Raw genomic sequence first — 19,128 nt, 5'->3', positions numbered from 1 at the left:
CAGTAAAACCTACCAAGAGCAATCACTCATGGGAGTTAGCAAAAGTGGTTGCTTGTAAGAGATGGTCTCTCTTCAAAGGTTTGTTGTAAAATGGGCACTTTTACAATGTACAGAAAGGCTATTATTGTTTCCGATGTTTCATGTTTAACTTTAATTGCCTTATAAATGAACATTACATTATGCAATACAGTACTGTATTGTATTTAAAATTTAAAACGGCTGTTTAGAAATATAGTGACAAAGAAATCATCTGTAATTTATATAACTTGATTAATTTTAAAAAAACACAGCCAGAAACAAAAATCAACGTGAAACCAAACCTGACAAAAGCCTGGGAAAAGTGATTCATGCTCAGAAATAAATCTCCCCCTGCCTGTTACAGTACTCTATAATATGCATCTTTCCACTCCTCTTTTTTTGTGAGCTTTAAAGATGGTACTCAGTAACATCAGTCTACGATTTTACTTTCCCTGGACTCATCAGAATGGGATGAGGACTGTTCCCTCAGTTATAAATATGTTTGTTCGGTTTCATAGACTTGGAAAAGCGATGGCATTTTTAAAAAATAGACACTGTGTATGCATCACTTGACAAAGTTGGCCATTTGGCACTGAAAATCCAAAGTTCTCCCTGAGCCACGCTGGAGTCTCCCATTTTGTTTGGCTCATGTAATCGATCGAGGCCTCATTTTGTACACTGCTGGTGTACAGCCAGGCACCAGTGGTAAAATTTTTCGTGCACAAAAATCTTTTATCCAATGGAGCCTTGTGCATGCAGACACCATCACAACTGCACAGACATGTTGGTGCTGGGAAAGTGTGTGGGAAAACTGTGTGTGCACAAGTGGAGACTTGAGGCTGCACAGAAAATCATTTATCCCTAAAGTTTTCATGGTTTTAGGAAGTCACCTTATCATTCCCTTTCTTCCCCAAGCCCAATAGAGAATGCCCAACAAAACTCATAGTCTAGAGTTTAAGAGCCACTATATTTATTTAGTTATTGCAAATAGTTATTGGAAGTCTAAGAAACTGTTTCCAGGGGTAGTTTAATGATCTCTAAATCATTACTGCGTGGAATGAAGTCTGCCAATATGGTCGTCTAAACAGTGAACAGAGACCCTTTCCCAGTCCCTGTCCCCTGCCTCCAATCATTTCTACACTAAATTAAGGGGTACTTCCATCTTCAGTGGAGATAGGGCTGAGGTGATGACAATATTGTGGACCAGTCCATCCTGTCTCCATTTTTTATCATGTTATTGGCTGGGATTCATTTGTTTTGAATTTCAGGCTGGCCATAGACTTCAAATGCTTTTAACCATTTTTGAAGAATGTGGATTGCACAAATTGCTCTGTAAACTACTTTCACCCGCCCCAAGAAGCTGTTGCATCCCATTGAACATGCCTGTACCAAGATTCATGTCTGGGCTTTGACGCAGATCTAGCTCCGCTCAAGTGGTGCTGAATGCCAGAACTCACCAAGTCAAGCTTGAACTCACCAAGCTGAGCTGGGATGGCCCAGGGGATGTTTTAAGGAACTAAAAGTAATAGCGGTATCAGTGATCCTGGCTGGTTCAGCTAGGTATGTTCTATAGTCAGCTTTTACAAGGCTTTCTGCTCCCAAAAGCCAGGACCTGCTGGCATTTCTATTGTACAGACAATAGAAGCTTTTTTCTGTATTGCAGAAGCCACAGCAGGTCTTGGCCCTCATGTCCTGGGTCTTGGGCACAGAAGGTAATAACACCACTTTCTTTGGATAAAATTCATTGACGCCACCAAAATGCACAAGCTGTACAAAGTCACCTCCTGAGGTAGTTCACCCTCAATCCTGGAAATGCCTTCACAAACCGGCCCCCATTCTCATAGGTACAACCCCTTCCACCCTTCCTCATACTTGTCCACTGGGTATTTATTCATTTCAGATTCCCTTTCAAAACTACATTTCTTGCTTTTAAAACCCTCCACAGCCTTGCCTCTCTCCTCCCCTCCTTATTCCTTCATCTGTTAGCCCCGGTCTCCTTTTAATTGCTTTACATACAATCTTCACCCCGGCTAGTGCAAGAGCCTTCTCCTCTGCAACTCTTTCCATGCCTCATCTTCTTTGTCTCCATCTCTTTTCAAATCTCATCTTAAAACACATCATTGCCTCCTTGCCTGTGCTACTTAATTCCTCTCCTGATATTGATTATGAGCCAGCTGTGCCACCTTTCTTCCCAAAAGTCAGCACTGCTCACACAAGTCCCAGTGGAATTACTTAAGCAAGAGCTTGCCAATGAAGTAAGCATTACACAGACAAGTCCTCAGATTTTAATGATGATTTACACATTAGGGGGATTTCAATGCCAGGATCTCATAATATTTCACAGGTATTAATAAGAGAGGCCTCATGTCATCCCTGTGAAATAGCTAAGTATTATTATTCCTATTTTATAGATAGCAAAACTGGGGCAACAGAGAAGTTAAGTGACTTGCCCAAGGTCACACAGCAAGCATGTGGCAGTGGAAAGAAGAGAAGCCAGGTAACCTGATTCTGTGTTTTTTGTAGTGCAATAGTGCCTGCAGGCCCCGACTCTCACTGGACCCCATGGTGCTAGGCACCATGCAGTCACATAGTAAGAACAGTCCCCGCTGCAGAGAGCTCATGTTCTAACTAGACAAGACAGATAAAGGGTGGTTAGCTTTAGTTATGTAAATGTAGTAACACAGCAGACAGAGTGTGTTGGTTATGTGTCTGGTTGGCTTTCAGATGCAGATCTGTACTGTACTGATACTGAACCGTTTTGTGAAGACACACAGGTATAGTCCCAAAAAGAAACTAAACTGCATCTGGTCTGGAGCCAAACATTTTCCAGCTGGGATGAAAAATATTATCCCTTGCTGTGCTGCCACATTTATCACTTATTGCCTGTCAGCAACATGCCTAGCACCGTCCATTCATCTGAGTTAGCCACGGCCTATATGAGTTAGTTCAGATGCACGCAATATATAGCAGCTGACACTCTAAGCTCCCACTCGGCAAAGTCTAGGTCCTTTTGTGCTTTAATTATGCTTTTGCACGTGGGTTAAATTAAGCCCTCCAGTCTCCTCCATTGTATGTTGGCTGTTTGTTCTGCTTGTTCTCCTTTCAGGTGACTAGATGTACAAGTGCTCCCTGGAGAGGAGAGGAGAGCTGGCTGACGAAGAAATCCACTGGGGACGTTCCAGGTGAATGAGGCCCTCAAGATTTTCTTAGAAATATAACCTGCGTCAGTCACCCTATTTAGTGCCCAGTCTACCAGCTCATAAGTGAATCTGTTCAAACAATGGCTGCTATAAAAGTCTGCCAGAAGCCAGTGCAGAGCATGCAGGGTCTTGATCCCTCAGCATAAGAAGGGATCATAGCTCCTGCATTGAAAGATGGGCCCCGTACTTCTCAGCACCCTTTTTTTCTTTATTAGCACAGCATCAGCCAATATATTCGGTAAGTTTAGCTTTACTCCCTCTTGTCCCTTATGTGTGTCAGGCTGGAGCCATGCTGCGCTTGCCTCTGCCTGAGAACTTGGCACTGATACTCCCCTATTATTGATTATTTGTATTATGGCAGCACCTACAGGCTCAGAATTTGAGCAGGGCCCCATTGTGCTGGGCAACACACCATGAAACAAGACTGATCTTATTTACCAAAGAGATGTGCCACTGACTCAGTGGTCACTGCACTGCCAGGGCTTTGAGCTTGGATTCCAAGCTACGGCCCATGCTCCTGGGGCCAGCAAAAGCTCCGATTCTGTGATGTCAGCATGCACCTGTCTCAGGGAGGTGTGACATGGGCTGATGACTCCAAAAGAAGCTGCTGGAAGGACTGACTGGCGAGCACAGATGCTTGGGTGAAAAGTATGGGGCGGGGCAGGGGGGGGAATACAAAGGATCCTGGAGGATGCCCTCAAATTTAGGCACCCCAGTTATTCATATTGATTAACCATTATTCCATTTTATGATGAGACTCGTGATCTCTGGTGCGTTAATGTGAGTACACCAGAATCTCAACTTGCATTATTTAAAAAAAAAAAAAAAAGTTTCTCGCCTTCATGGTTACAGAGAGAGGCTCAAAAACGTGACCCTGGAAGGTAAATAAATATCGCCTACTGGTGAGTGTCTGTTACCTGCCCCCTGCTGTGCTAATCCACAGCAGATGTGAGTTGATACTGCCCCAAGTCTTAGAGGCTTGGTTCTTTCGGTCAAACTGTGGCAGCTCATGATTTTTAGCTCTGGTGGCCTCTGATTCAATCCCTGCTGTGTTGGCCAAGTGGGCAGCCATCAGGCAAACATGACCCCAAATGGATTATTTCTCAGAGTTCATTCTTTTAAGATAATCTCATGATTTTTTTCGGGGTGGGGGAACTAGCTTGTGGTTTTTGATCATTAGGAGTTGGGAATAGCTGGTACAATCTCCTCACTGTGAGGTCTGTTAGACTGTGGAATAATCTCACCAAAGAAGGGGAAACCCCACTGTGGTGTTTAAAACCAGACTCAAAATGGCAGCACAGACGATAGTGTTGGAGATGATGCTGAGCCAGGCTCAGGATCTAACAGGAAGGTAGAGAAATCTCAGTGATCTCCTTCCCTGTTTATTGCATGCAGAGTACCAGGCTGAGTCCCAGCCTCTCCGCCCCTGTGAGCTCCAGAGGGAAAAGGCCTTTTTGGAAGGAGAACTCTACGTCCCCCAGTGCTTGGAAGATGGCCAGTTCCGGTAAGATAGGACAGCCACCTGTGGACCCAATCCTGTACCACTGAGGCAAAGGGAGTTCTGTGGCTGAGTGGGATGGAACCCCAACGTAGTGGATAAGGAGGGCTGTGCTCCAGCTTCAGACTCTGTTGAATGAGTTCTGTCTCTCTCTCGTCTGCAATTATCTGTGGGGTCCCTACTATTAATAAAAAAGAACAGGACTGTTTTAAATGTGGTGGGCCAGATTGTCCTTTGCACAACACACCTGGTGGGTTCCAACACAGGGGGAGAGCATCTTACATGGGGTTGCTACTTTCCCTCCCACAAATGTGGTGTGGTGGGGAGGGGTTGGAGTCAAAGCTTTGCCACCCCCAATGTGCTAGCCTGCATAGCTGAGCTGGAGTGAGGAGGGGGGGAAGTAAACTGTACCAGGTATAGGGCTGGCACAGTTCATGACTTCCTTGGAGTGAAGGTGGAGACCAGCAACTGGATTGGGACTCTCAAATTACCAGACTGGCCTAGATTTGAGCTAGAGCAGAGACTGACCTGTGCAGAGTGGATCTGGATCTGGATCCAGAAAGGAAAGATAGTCTTGTGGTTAAGGCGCAGGACTAGCAGTCAGAGTTCTGCTATCAACTTTCGGTGCCACCAGGGACAAATCACATAGGCCCAGATCCTCAGATGTATTTAGGCACTTAACTCCCTTTGAAATCAATGGGAGTTGGCGCCTAAATACCTTTGGAGATCTGAGCCTTAATCTCACTGTCTTTCAGTTCCCCATCTTCCCAAATAGGATAACAATACTCTCCGACCTCACGGGGCATTGTTAGGGTAAGATCATTAATGTGTGTGTGGTGCTTAGATACAAGAGTGATAGAAAAGCCTATAATTAAAAATTAATGCATTATTTACAAAACGAATCTGAGCTTTCCCTCTATATGGGGCTGTTCAGGCCTGAATCTAAATGAACATATTGTAGATCTGATAAGCGGTTGCACAGCTAGGGACCCATCGTAGTACGGGCTGGGCACTGAACTGAATGAAGACAGGAGGGGCCCTGTGAGAATTCCAAAGAGATCCCATCAGTTAGATCTGAATAGCCTAGAAGCCATTTCTAGGATATAGTTCTTCCTCACGCCATTGCTGTGTTGTCACATTGTTCTTTGTTCTGTGACCGTCCCATTGCTGACAGATATATTTCATATTGATGGACAGTTCTGTTGCCAATAGAAAATGATGATGTGTGTCTTCTCCCCAGGACTGTGCAGTGCAATACGAATGGCCTCTCCTGCTGGTGTGTAGATGCCAATGGTATTGAGGTACCAGGCACTAAACAGACTGGAGTTCCAATAGCCTGTAAGTCAGAGGTCATCACTTTTTTCATGTGTGGTGGTAAAAAAGCTATTTGCATCTCAGTGTGACAACCATTGAAGTCAAGTGGCCTTTGGCCATTGACATCAATGAGAGCAACAGCAGGCTCCTGGTGATTTATCGATCTTCCTCAGTGGAAGCTCTTTAAGTTACTCAGGACCTGATCATGCAAACTTTACTCACCTGAGCAGTCCCTTCTTGTGTGAGTTATCCCAGTTTAATCAATGGTGGCCTTGCAAGGGCACAAGGAGAAAGTGTATGTGGGGGGGGGGAGGGTGAAACAGAGGCCTTGGGCCCCCATTCCTCACAGTTTGAGCCTAAATGGGGCATAAATTTTCAAAAGCAGGTGCCAAAATTTCACATACAAAAAAATTCAAGTAACATGTGGCAATAGCATATGCAAATGTAAGCTCCATGTGGGATTTCCCACTGTTTCCTTTGCACTTCCATGATCAATTACTTGTTTTAGTAGGAACAATTACTCATTTACTTTCTAAGGGCTAAATCTGCCTTCCAGTGCCACACCCAAGTAGTCAGGTTGGGTGCAAGGACCTGGGAGGAATTTACTACAAAACACCTATTGTCTTTAATAGGAACCGAGTGACTATGGCTTTAATAGCAGCTGGGAGGAGAATTTGCTCCTCCTCAGGCTCTTAAGGGAAAGAGCAGGAAATTGACATGATACAGCATTGTTGTGGCTTTAGTCACTCCCAACCTTCTGGTACAATTTCACTTCACATGGCTTCACACCCCCTGAGTTTGGATTTTGAAGCTCAGACCATCGGCTGGTGTAACGTGAAGTAATGTCACCGATATGAACAAGTCAATTCTCATTTAGGCTGGCTGGTGAGTCATAGATTCAAAGGCCAGAAGAGATCACTGTGGTCATCTAGTCTGACCTCAACTCAGTTTGATAATCTGCCCTTGAAAACACGCAGTAGATCTCACCTGAACCAAGCAGGGTTTGCCTGATTTCAGCGGACGTCAGGTAGAATCGCTGTGTTTCTCTTGGGTAACTAAAACCATAAATCCTTCCCTGGTCCCCACAAATGGTGAGTTCAATCTGAAATTTATCCCAGGCTCTCTTGCAATATTTGATCACTCTCCTGGGCAAACCTGGCTGAGCGACAGAACAAATTCATGGTCTCAGTGTGGCCCAGAGAAAACTCAGATGTCCTCTAGAAAAATAAATGGTTTTGTGCCCAGCAATCACCTTCCGCTAATGATGCCTCTTTGGTATTGTAGGTTTATCCTTTTGCCAGCTCCAAAAACAGCAGATCTTGGTAAGTCATTACATCAACAGCAGCAGCACCTCCTACGTCCCAGAGTGCTTGAATTCAGGGGAGTTTGACCCAGTGCAGTGTGATGTGGGGCCGGGGCAGTGCTGGTGTGTGGACTCTGAAGGGATGGAGATTTACGGCACAAGACAGACGGGGAAGCCAATGCAATGTAAGTAAAGTTCAACAAAATGTGGATTTGATTTCATGTTTGGAGGAAGGGAAATAAAAAGCTTGTATGTGATGAATGGCAGGTCATAAGCTTGGCTGCCAGGAAATTTCAGGGTTGTCTTTTCCAAATCATGGGATGATGGTAGCATGTCCAGATAACTTGCATCCAAGAGCTGGATGAGGAGCTTGCTGGACTGTTAATGTTGATTTTCAATAAGCCTGGGAGCACTGGGGAAGTTCCCAAAGACTGAAAGAAAGCTAACATTATGCCAATATTTCAAAGGGGTAAATGGAATGACGTGGGTAATTATAGGCCTGTCAGCCTGACATTGGTCCCAGGCAAGGTAATGGAGCAGCTGATACAGGACTTGATTAATAAAGAATTAAAGGAGGGTAATAAAATTAATGCAAATTAACAGGATTTATAGAAAATAGATCATGTCAAATGAACTTGATATCTTTTTTTTTTAATGAGATTACAAGTTTGGTTGATAAAGGTACTAGTGTTGGTGTAATATACTTAGACTTTTGACTTCATACCACATGACATTTTGATTAAAAAACGAGAACAAATAAAATTAACATGGCATACATCAAATGGATTAAAATCTGGCTGATTGATAAATCTGAAAATGTAATTGTAAATGGGGAATCATCATTGCTCAGGTGTGTTTCTAGTGGGGGTCCCACAGAAATCTATTTTTGGCCCTCCACTATTCAACATTTTCATCAGTGACCTGCAAGAAAACAAAAAATCATCACTGATAAAGTTTGCAGATGACATAAATATTGGAAGAGTGGTAAATAATGTATCAGGTCGGTGATACAGAGTGATGTGGTTCGCTTGGCAAACTGGGCTGTGTTGTCAGGTGTTTGGCTGCATGTGTGTGTGTGTGTTCTCTCTGTGTGCTGCCCCCAGCCCTGCGCAGACAGCTGTCACGGCAGACCTCGAGCGAACCAGCCAATGGCCACAAGATCTGATAAGGTACGAAGGCACCTGGCCAAGTTTGTTGTCGACAGACCACGGTCCTAGCTCCCCGGATCAATGTCTACAGTTACACTAGCATGTGTATGCCCATGACAATTGACACAGCTCAGTGAATGGCGGGACTTTTCATTCCCCCCCTAGACTGGCCAAAGACACTCCCCCTGAGATACCTTTTTATACACCGATAAGAACGAGTTACGTATTGCCCCTCTGACATATCTGGGTGCCACCTGTTGGCTTATACTTATTGGCTCATTCAAAACATTTCTATCCATCATGCTTATCTTTAGGATGGGTCAGCATGTTCCTGTTACCTTTGGTGAATGTGTTTGGTATTGAGGCGTTCTGGTACCACCCTTCTGGAATGTGTTTACGTGAGTGCCTAGCACTACTTAGGAATGTGTATTTCTGCAATATCAGCCCTGTTCTTGCCAGATCCTGTGAGCAGGGCCTGCCTCTTGCTCACAACTTAACTTTGCTTTATATCAGCAAAGCTTGGACACTACTTTAGCCCAGGCCTCACACCAGGTCTCTGATATAAGGGCTTATGTCTCAGGCTCTCTTCCTACTACAGGCTGAAGCAAACAATATGCTTTTGAATAGTTCTCAATGTGAATGTATGCGTCTGGAAACAAAGAACATAGGCCATACTCGCAGGATGGGGGGAGTCTATCCTGGGAAGCAATGACTCTGAAAACGAGTTTGGGATGGGATGGGGGAGCTAATTAGCTGAACATGAGTTCCCAGGTGCTACACTGTGGCCAGAAGTGCGAATGTGATACTTGGATGCATAGACAGGGGAATCTCAAGTCGGAGGTTATTTTACTCCTATTTACGTATATTTACGGAGGCATATTGGGCACTGGTGCAACCACTGCTGGAATACTGTGTCCAGTTCAGGTGTCCACAATTCATGATTAGAAAGGATTAGAAAACCTGCCTTATAATGGCAGACTCAAGGAGCCCAATCTATTTTGCTTAACAAAGAGAAGGTGAAGGGCACTTGTGGGAAGGTGAATTCATGACAGTGGATACTTGTTTTCCATCAGGTCCGGGGAGCTGCGAGATCCGAGACCGTCGCATTCTGCATGGAGTTGGGGAAAGGAGCCCACCACAGTGCTCAGCAGATGGAGAATTTTTGCCTGTCCAGTGCAAATTTGTCAACATGACGGACATGATGGTCTTTGATCTTGTTCACAGTTATAACAGGTAGGAGCAGACATTTCTGCAACTGAGTGGCAATTCTGCAGACCTCTGTGAGTCATTACCTCCTTGCACATTCCAACTGTAGGAGCTTGATGGGTCATCTGTTTCCCAAAAGCGAATAGACATATGTTCGTTTCCTCAGTAGCCGTTTGTGCTTTAAAAACCAGAGCCAGCTCATCAACCCCACAGGCCATGGAACCAGAGTATCCTTACACACTCTCAGCTACCTCAGTGTGATTGTCTTTTGTGCAGTGTCTGTCATCCAAGGCAGCCCTCACCGTACAGAATGAAATAACGCAATGAACGAGCTAGATCAGAGTAGCGGGAGAGAGAAATTAAGAGGGGACGGATAAGAGATGAAAGATGTTCCCACTGGGGAACGGGACACAGATGCAGAATCAGTGAGGAGGAAAAATACAAAGAGGCTGTTTCAGCTCTCAGGGGTGGCAGCTCAGAGGCTCTTGCACCCACAGTGGTGAGGGTGCAGGAAAGGGCATGGCAGCAAGTCAGCCAGTGGGAGATGAACAGAGGGTGCAGAGAGGAGTACAGACGGAGGCCAGGGCTCTTTCATAGCTGAAGCAGGCCGTTGGTGGGCTTTAAAACATTAAAACACACAGAGGGGGCGGCTCTCTTTTTGCACAGCTGCTGCTGAAGTGGAGTCCAGTTTTTCTGTGAAACAGTTTTGCCTGCCTCTCTCTAGTGTGGCTAAATGGTCAGGACTTCAGACTCATTGCTTGCCTCTTTCCACTAGAGGGCAGTAAAGTAAACCTAATGCCTCGCTTCTGGCTAAAGCCTATTCCAGTGAATCTTCTTGTCCTGAGTTTTGGCCTTTAATTTAAGCAAAAATAAAAGTACTGCAAGGCAGGCCAAGTGCCTGGTGCAAAGTTGTCAATGTGTCAGAGGAGGCTATTTTGGTAAGTGAAGGATAATGTGTCTGTGTCACTAGCTGGCTGGTGGGTATGGACTACCAAAAAGGCAACTAGAGTGAGGAAAGGGATGCTTTAAAATGACATTTTGTTGTTCCCATTGGGAGTTTTGCCTGGAAAGTGGCTTCAGGACTGGGTTTGAATAGCTTCCATATCACCGTATAAATCTAAGCAAGATTGTTTTTACTTCCAGCTTTCTACCCTTCTCTCTAAGGAACTTACATAGACAACTGTTACTGCAGCATCTGAGCGCCTCACAGTCTTTAATGTATTTATCCTCATAACACCCCAGTGAGGTAGGGCAGTGCTGTTATCCCCATTGTGCAGATGGGGAACTGAGACAGAGAGAGGCTAAGTGACTTGCCCAAGGTCACGCAACAAGCCTGTGGCAGAACAGGGACTTGAAACCAGGTCTTCCAAGACATAGTGCCCTAACCACTGGGTTATCATTCCTTTGCACCCTAAGAATGATACTCAAGACATGAACATTCTTTTCTACCTAAAAACCCCCCAGCCACAATAATCAAACTTACCCTGAAACAGATCAACCTTACAAGAATGGAAGTAAATAAAATCAACCCAGAAACCCTACTCCAAGCATAATAAGGAGAGGAGCCAGGGACTCAAGAAGTCCATGGGGGACTTCGCTGTTGCTATTGATTTTCCATGGAAGTTGCTCAGATGCTGTGGCGATGAGCAGCAGCACAAAATCCAGAGATAGAAAGGTAAGAGTTGGAGAGCTGAGAACTATTTTCTTTCTGCTTCCCACATCATTTCCTCCGCAGTAAAGATTCTGGGGCAGATCTCTCAGCTGCTGTAAATTGTCATAGCTCCATGAAGGTTCTGCCTCTCTGTGTTGTTTGGTTGTTGAGGTACAGAACACAACTCAGCCACTTTTCTTGACACTGGGTGTGGTCAGTAAATGGTAGACACAATTGGAGCTGCACAGTCTGATGGTAAAAGGGGGCTTTCTTAGAATCACTGAAAAATGAATAACAATGTAAGCCAAGACCCCTGATGATACCAATAAATCTGTGTTTATCTCCTTTACTTTTCCATTTTCTTTACATCTGCTCCCGTCTCAGAACACACAGGACAGAAACACGAACATGGCCACAGTTCACACATTTGCTTCACCATTTTTGTGACAGGGTATGAGAGCTAAGATCTTGGCCATTTTGTCATTATCCACTGCTGGACAAAGACAAGCAAATAATGGGAACAATGGTAAAAAAAGGAACAGAGACTGTAAGGGGTGGATTTTCAAAGCTGGGTGCATGCAGTCCTAGACGCATTCTTATGTGGGCCTGATTTGTACTTTTTGCGTTTTATTTTGTCATATTCTGACTTCAGGACAGAAATGACCGATACCAGGATATGACCATGTGTCTATCCACACATTACACATGGCATAATTTGGTGTGTAGTCCATTTTTCAAATTGAATTATTAAAAGAAAATCCTGTGCAGAAATGTATTTACCCAGCAGCCTTTTTGAAAGCCGTACAGGTTCAGATGCCATGGTGATAGGCATGGAAAAAGAACCTGAATTGACTAGAAGACTCCCATTGCATTTAGTCACACTACTCTCATAAGAACAGAGGATGTGCCACACAAGAGCACACCATTGGTTGAACAAGTGTGGTGACCTTTCTTCTGAAAATGACCAATGCTTGGTGCTTAAGAGGAACCTGAAAGCACCAGCAATGCACCAAGTCACTTGTGCCACTCTGTACATGGGGGACAGGAGCAGAATTCTCTGGCCTGTGCTGTGCAGGAGGCCAGACAAGATCAGCATACAGGTCCCTTCTGGCCTTAATAATTTATTACTGAATTTCTTCCTTATCCCAATAACAATCCAGCTATGTCCTGGGGCATGAGATTTGATTGCTCTTCTTTTATCACGCCAACTTTATTGTTAGTGGGCAGATTCTCTCTTGGGGTGTGGCAGCAACACCAGTGTAAAGGGGCCCCAAAGATGATTTAACCAGCCAGTGGAGTATGAGTGATCATCTGTGGTGTGAAGCTGACATGGGGCTCTTACATCTCTCCTCCCATCTCACTTCTGGAAGCATGGCCAAGACAGCCCTATGCCAGAGTGATACTTGGCTGTATATTTGGCCTCTTGGGAATGTTGCAGCCTGATGTTAGTCAGAGCAGCCCCAAGGCTACTGTAGTATCCACGAGCTACTGCATGGGGGACCAGCCCTGTATACAGCTGCAACAGGACCAGGGGAGTGCAAAGAGGAGCTTCAAACTGCCTTTGTTCCCTGACCAGTATCCCAGGGTGCAGTCCAGTATGTATCTACTCCTCCATCCACCCTGTCTCATGTTTTTATACAGCACGAATCACCATGATATCTAAGGGTGTAATACATTATTTCTGCTTATAAAAGCATCCATCATTGTTGAAAAGCCTGACTAGATTATTTGATTCTGTTTACTTCTTTGGTAGTGAATTTCACAGCCCTTTACTGGATTTCGTCACACAACTGCACACAGCTGGGAGTTGGGTGCCTAAACCACATTTAGGAATATGAGCATGGATGTATAATGCTAATCTCATTGCACTAACACATGGGGAAACTGTTTCATTTGCCATAATACCTGAACCTAGAATGTTGTATCTTCTATTTGCTTGAAGAAGCCCTGATATATCTGTCAGCTAAGACCACACAGATGTTTTTTTCAACTCTGACCGTATTAAGGTTCCTTCTTAAATCATTCCTTTGCTGGAATCTGGCTATCGTCACTACTAGAATATGTTAAAAGAATCCAGAGCTCCTCTGATCTCCAGAAATAAGAGTCAGTCTCACTTGTAATATGTTTAAAAAATAAACTTTCCTTTTAATCCATTGACCCATGTTTTCATCATGTAACAGATTAGTGTTAGTTTTTATTTGCTGTTCCATGCTTAATTCAGTGTGGAAAGCAGATGTGGGGGGGAAAACAACCTCTTTGTTTAGGCTTTCTGCCATCTTGTGTGGCTTTGTGGAAAGCTGCTAATGAGTGGGTATTCGTAATTACATTTGCCTCACTGACACATATTTTACAATTTTTGCTGCGCTTTCAAAGGTTGGACCAGGATACAAAATTATCTGTCAACATTTCTACCACCTTCATCATTGTAGTACATTAGGTACTAATAAGGCTAAAAATGGCCTGAAATCGGTCCAAGAAATGACCTCATTGCCCTTTGCTCATTGGGTTCTGTTATCCAGAACGATGGTGCTTAGGCTCATTTGTTGAGGAAACACATGTATAAACTCTTGTAGCATATAGTGAGCAAGGCAAATCTTGGACTAATCCTGATCTGTGAGGAGCCAGGACACATTGCTCCATAGCCTAAGGCCTTGTTAATAAAAGGAAACACTAAAATTTGGATCACAGTGGAGTAGGGTTGACATAACTAGCCCCAGAAGTGCCATAATGCCTTTGTGCTGTGATCCCTGCAGTGGGAGTTTGGAGAAGAATATGATTTCTTTGTTATTGTCAAAGGATCACCATGAACTTTCCACTTCATAACCCGCTGCTTTTCCTTTTAGGTTCCCAGATGCATTCCAGACATTTAGCTCCTTCAGAAGCATGTTCCCAGAGGTCTCTGGGTACTGTTACTGCGCTGACAGTCTGGGGCGGGAATTAGCAGAGACTGGTAAGTGCCTTCCAAAATCTGGTATGTCTTAGCAACGGGACTCAGAATTCCTCAAAGAAGGGTACATAATGAACAAACACAAGGACCACAGCTTCATTTCAGTGAGAAAGCTAAGGGCTAAGCTGGAGTCATCTGTGAGCAGGCACAGCGGCCGATTGTCACCAGATACATATCTGTGGCAAGATCACTTAAGGATGGATATTACTAGCTACATTTTCTCATTAAGAGAGTGGCTGACCACAGCATCATCAGTTGCATTGGCCAACCCAGGTTGGCATCTTCCTCGGCTGCGTTGCCCAGCCCAGTTTAGCTGTGATCAAAAGTCATTTTCCCATTGTTGTTGAGTCCCTTCTGTCAATAGTCCAGTTCCTACTGGGCTGGTTGCATATCCGAAAGCCACCCTTCCAACCGGCCATCTCATTGGCAATCTCAGCAGAGAGGTGCAGAACTGAATGGACCTGGAGACTGAACTACTTCCTTCCCTGTAGAGCAGGAGTTCTCAACCTTTTTCTTTCTAAGCCCCCGTTCCCTCCCCCAAAGTGCTATAAAAACTCCACGGCCTACTTATGCCACCACAACTGGTTTTCTGCTGGCATTAGGAGGTAGCAAGAAGGGTAATTGCCCGGAGCCCCATGACACGGGGGCCCTGTAAAGCTAAGTTGCTCAGGCTTCGGCTTCAGCCCCAAGTGGTGGGGCTCATGTCCCCGGTCTTCAGCTCCATGCAGTGGGGCTTCGGCTTTCTGCCCTGGGCCCCAGCAAGTCTGTTATAAAGAGGATGGGCCCCAGCAAGTCTGTGAAAGTAGAACAAGAAGTAATCAGCTTAATCTTCAGCAGGGGAGATTTAGGTAAAAATATTAGACAGTAGGAAAAACGTTCATACTATAAGTGTAGTTAATCACTGGAATAGGCTTCCAAAGGAGGTTGTGGAATCCCCATCACTGAAGAATAGGTTAGACAAACACCTGTCAAGGGTAGTCTAGGTTTACTTGGTCCTGCCTCAGGGTGGGTTAGGGACTAGATGACCTCTTGAGGTGCTTTCCAGCTCTACATTTTTGTGATTCTTACACTGTATGTCCAGTCACCCATACACAGTTACAGCTTGCTTAGCTATCACAAAGCAGCTCAACCCAGCCCCTTTGGGGTAGATCATGCAGCCCTTATTCATTTAGGTAGGCGCTTACTCACACAAATAGTCTCCTTTAGCTCAGTGGAGCTACTTGTGTGAGCAAATGTCCATCATCTAGCTTCATAGTTCGACTGATGGAAGAGTTGATGTTTGTCTGGTAGGAGGCATCCATTTCTGTCACCTCTCAGATGTGTATGAATGGCAGATGAAGCCTCTCTTTTTAAAATGCCCCCCTGTGCTGAAAGGCTCTCTTCTCTCACAGGCTTGGAATTGCTGCTTGAGGAAGTTTATGATACAGTTTTCACCGCATTGCAACCTGCCCACACGTTTACTGAGACCAGCATCTATCGGATTCTGCAGAGACGGTTTCTAGGGGTGCAGCTAGCGACCTCTGGCAGGTTCAGATGTAAGTAGCACCAGACTGGAGTCCCATGGGTGACACAAGAATTCTGGAATGCAAGTGTGATCACCACTCTCTTGGCTGGCACACTGGGGACTGAACCAGGAACCTCCAGAGCTAAAAGCATGAGCTGCTTCTACTTGAAATGAAGAGCTAAGCCTTTTTAGCTGGGGCTCTGCAGACCAGGCACAGTGTGGGACTTGTAGCACGCACTCAGCATGAGAGTGTTATGCCTCTGTACTGAAGCAGGTATTCTTTCGGCTACACGGAAATCATTTTGCGTTTCATATTTTCGGTGTTAGTTGATCATTCTTGGGGTCAGGAAGGAATTTTTCCCTCTCATGTGGTTAGCATTGTGAAATAGACCCTGACTGCATATATTCAGACATGACAATTGTCAACAGAGAACAAAGCACGGACTCTCAGCACCTCTAGCACCGTAACAGCCACTAGAGAGAGGCTTGATCGCACGTGCTAAGACACTGTACTACAAGTGGGTAGGTGCATGATGGGAGTTTTACATCATCCTCTAAAGCTGGTACAGGTATAGACCATTATATACCCTCTGGCAGATGTAAAATGAGTTGGTGGCCTTGGATCCATTCCTAATGTACAGATGTCCACAGCACAGACAGCATTCTTCTTAATATTTGCAGCAGAGAGACTAGGGATTGTCCTGTCCAGGAAATGCAAATACCATCCTACCAGGCCCAGGGTAAGAAAATGTGGGACTGGCTCATATTGCCATTGCCTACTCTGGACCCATTGCATGGATAAAGAGAGATTGTATACTCTGTCCATCCACTTGGTACCATTCATTACGTTAAATCCACTTTAAAAGCAAATGCTTGTGTAGCCCTGCACCATTGCCCACTGAATGAGAAATTACTGCATTTACAGTTATGCAATAGCTATTAAAATGGCTGAAAAGTGTGTTGAAGTTTTAGTCTGTATCGTTTACTTTGAGGAAGTAATTCTAACAATTTAAAAAAACCTGAGTATCGGGGCCTTCCCTGAACAATTGTCAAGGAGTTATTCAGACATGACAGAACCAGGACTGAATGTAGATTTGCTCCAGCACTTAACACTTTTCATCCTTAACCAGCAGCGTTTCTCTTCCAGGCCCCTCTAAATGTGAGGTTGAGAGGTTTGCAGCCATTCGCTTCAGACATGCTTATAGTCCGTCTTGTGAGGATAATGGGGACTATGCCCCAGTACAGTGTGAGCAGGAAGGGCCGTGCTGGTGCGTGGACCCTGAGGGGCGGGAGATCCAAGGAACAAGGAGGCAAGGGCAGCTCCCGACTTGTGGTATGTATTGGAGTGATATAGTAATAAATTCCCAGCACTAATTTTCACATAAGGTGTACAAACGCACATTATGTATCCTCCTCAGACCTCCTGGAAGATTTGTTAGATTCTGGGACAAAATACCACAGTTATTGTCAAAATATCCTGCAGGCTTCTATTTTCTCTCCACCCCTTTTTCTTTTCTGGCCCCACAGTTGCACAATACACAGTCCTTTGAGAGAACATCAGCACCACCAAATAGACTTCACTTCCTGCCCACCCAACCCAGTGATGGTCCCCTATCCAGGACCTCATGTCAGCCTCCCTCTCTCCTAGCCTTTATCCTGAAATGGGAGTGTTCCCTGAGTGAAAGGTGCAGCACCAGTTCTCTCCTCAGTATTGCCAAGCCCAAGCATTCAGAAATCATGAATCTGGCACTGAAAATTCATTAGATTTTAAAAACAATAAATGGTGGGTTCCTTTTATTTGACCTCCTGATTTTGGCTCCTTTTGGGTTCAGATTTTCAAGCATTTTCCCCTAATTATGACAGCTAGAAAGTTACATTTGTTTTAAAATAGAAGCTGAGATTCACCTGACTCCAAGAGCTCAGACTTTAAGAAAAACACCCAATATCACAAGGCTTGTGACAAAATTGCAAGTGTTGGTGACACTGCACTTGTGGTTTAACCCTCTTTTTCTGCTGTGATGCCTCTGGTGTGGGGGTGCTTTGCTTCTGTGATGCCTCTGGTGTGGGGGTGCATTGCATTGGTCTCTTTCCAGCCACCTTGTTCCCTATTTCTGTCCCTGTTTTACTTGACCATAAAGGTTGCCAAATCCCATAGAAGCAAATGAAGAAAAGGTGTGTGAGCTGCCATGTCATGAAACGAGGGAGATTTCATTAAGGAAAAAAAATGCATCAAACTGGAGCACAAAATGGAAGATGACAGCAGAAAATGTCAAAGGGGTCAGATGGGGGCAGGGAAGGATTTGTTTAAAACCCTTCATTCTGGAGAGAAATGCCTAAATGTTCAGGTTCATGCTGGAGGGTTGGGGCTACAAAGGCTTAACACAGGCAGCCTTCGGAAAAATTAGTTTTCTGTCTACTAGACATAGTTATGCCATGTAGACAAAGAAACAATCAATTCTGGGTGTCACTCATGATCCAGAGTCACTATAATCTTTAGGCAAAGATGGGCTTACTGTAAAATGAAAATGTTTGCACGCCTTCAAGGCTGACGAGCAAGGATATTGCGAAAGAGCCTCTGAGAGGCCTCTGCATCTGGCGGGGCTGGTTGTTTTCTCTCTGACTGTGCTCCTCTGAGATCTGCTGATGGGTTTTTGTGACATAACTTGAGGCTGCTTGAAACTCAGCTATGCAGATTTTTTTTTTGGCAGACTCAGGAAATCTAAGCAGAGAAATTGGAGATTCTGCCAATGAACCACTGAACAGGAATTTTCACAAGGATATATTCTTAGGGAGACTGTTCTAGCAGCCACATGCAATACAATCATCGCATTTTTTTAATCTACCACTTTCTGATATTACAGTAGTGTGTTGTCAAGCAGACTGTCTTCTCTTTACATGCTGGTGTGATTTGCTTCAATGAGGGGAGGGGAGAGCATTTAAGAAGCATGTATTTGTTTCTTATTGACATTTTTGGGGATGTGAATTTTGTATTGGTGAAAGGTGCTGGCCTATTTGATCCCTTGAAGGACCTCCCCGAAAAGTAACGCAAATAGCCACTAAAAATAAGGAAGGGGAGAGCTACTGTTATACCAATAAAATAAAAACCAGCAGGAGCTTATTAAAGGGAAAAAGGCAAAATACCACATTTATTTGTGAATACAGAAAGAATCATAGTAAGCAGTTAGTTATAGCTATAACATTCCATTCAGTCTCATATTTATTCACACATTCATTCATACAAACACACACACACAGGTTCTGCAAGGTTGTTATCATAGTTACCAGCCTTAGAGTTGCTCATGCCAAGCCACTGGCCAGGTGGCCTGGACATGAGGAGGG

At 44.5% G+C, this 19,128-nt stretch overlaps 1 protein-coding gene across 1 annotated transcript in view; it reads left to right on the top strand.

Annotated features, from left to right (window-relative positions):
* The first annotated feature begins 3,392 nt into the window (after nucleotides 1-3,392).
* Nucleotides 3,393-19,128, top strand: part of TG (thyroglobulin) — a 214,543-nt gene continuing 198,807 nt past the window's right edge. The window contains exons 1-8 of the mRNA XM_074942893.1: nucleotides 3,393-3,456; nucleotides 4,614-4,722; nucleotides 5,957-6,054; nucleotides 7,315-7,518; nucleotides 9,555-9,714; nucleotides 14,182-14,288; nucleotides 15,677-15,820; nucleotides 16,937-17,122. Of these exons, the coding sequence (XP_074798994.1) occupies nucleotides 3,393-3,456; nucleotides 4,614-4,722; nucleotides 5,957-6,054; nucleotides 7,315-7,518; nucleotides 9,555-9,714; nucleotides 14,182-14,288; nucleotides 15,677-15,820; nucleotides 16,937-17,122 (1,072 nt within the window). The remainder of the gene's footprint in view (nucleotides 3,457-4,613; nucleotides 4,723-5,956; nucleotides 6,055-7,314; nucleotides 7,519-9,554; nucleotides 9,715-14,181; nucleotides 14,289-15,676; nucleotides 15,821-16,936; nucleotides 17,123-19,128) is intronic.

Source organism: Natator depressus, chromosome 2, assembly GCF_965152275.1.
Source record: "Natator depressus isolate rNatDep1 chromosome 2, rNatDep2.hap1, whole genome shotgun sequence".
In the NCBI taxonomy this organism is placed as follows: Eukaryota; Metazoa; Chordata; order Testudines; family Cheloniidae; genus Natator; species Natator depressus.
Note: the sequence above shows the minus strand (reverse complement) of the source record. Positions and strands in the feature narration are given on the sequence as shown.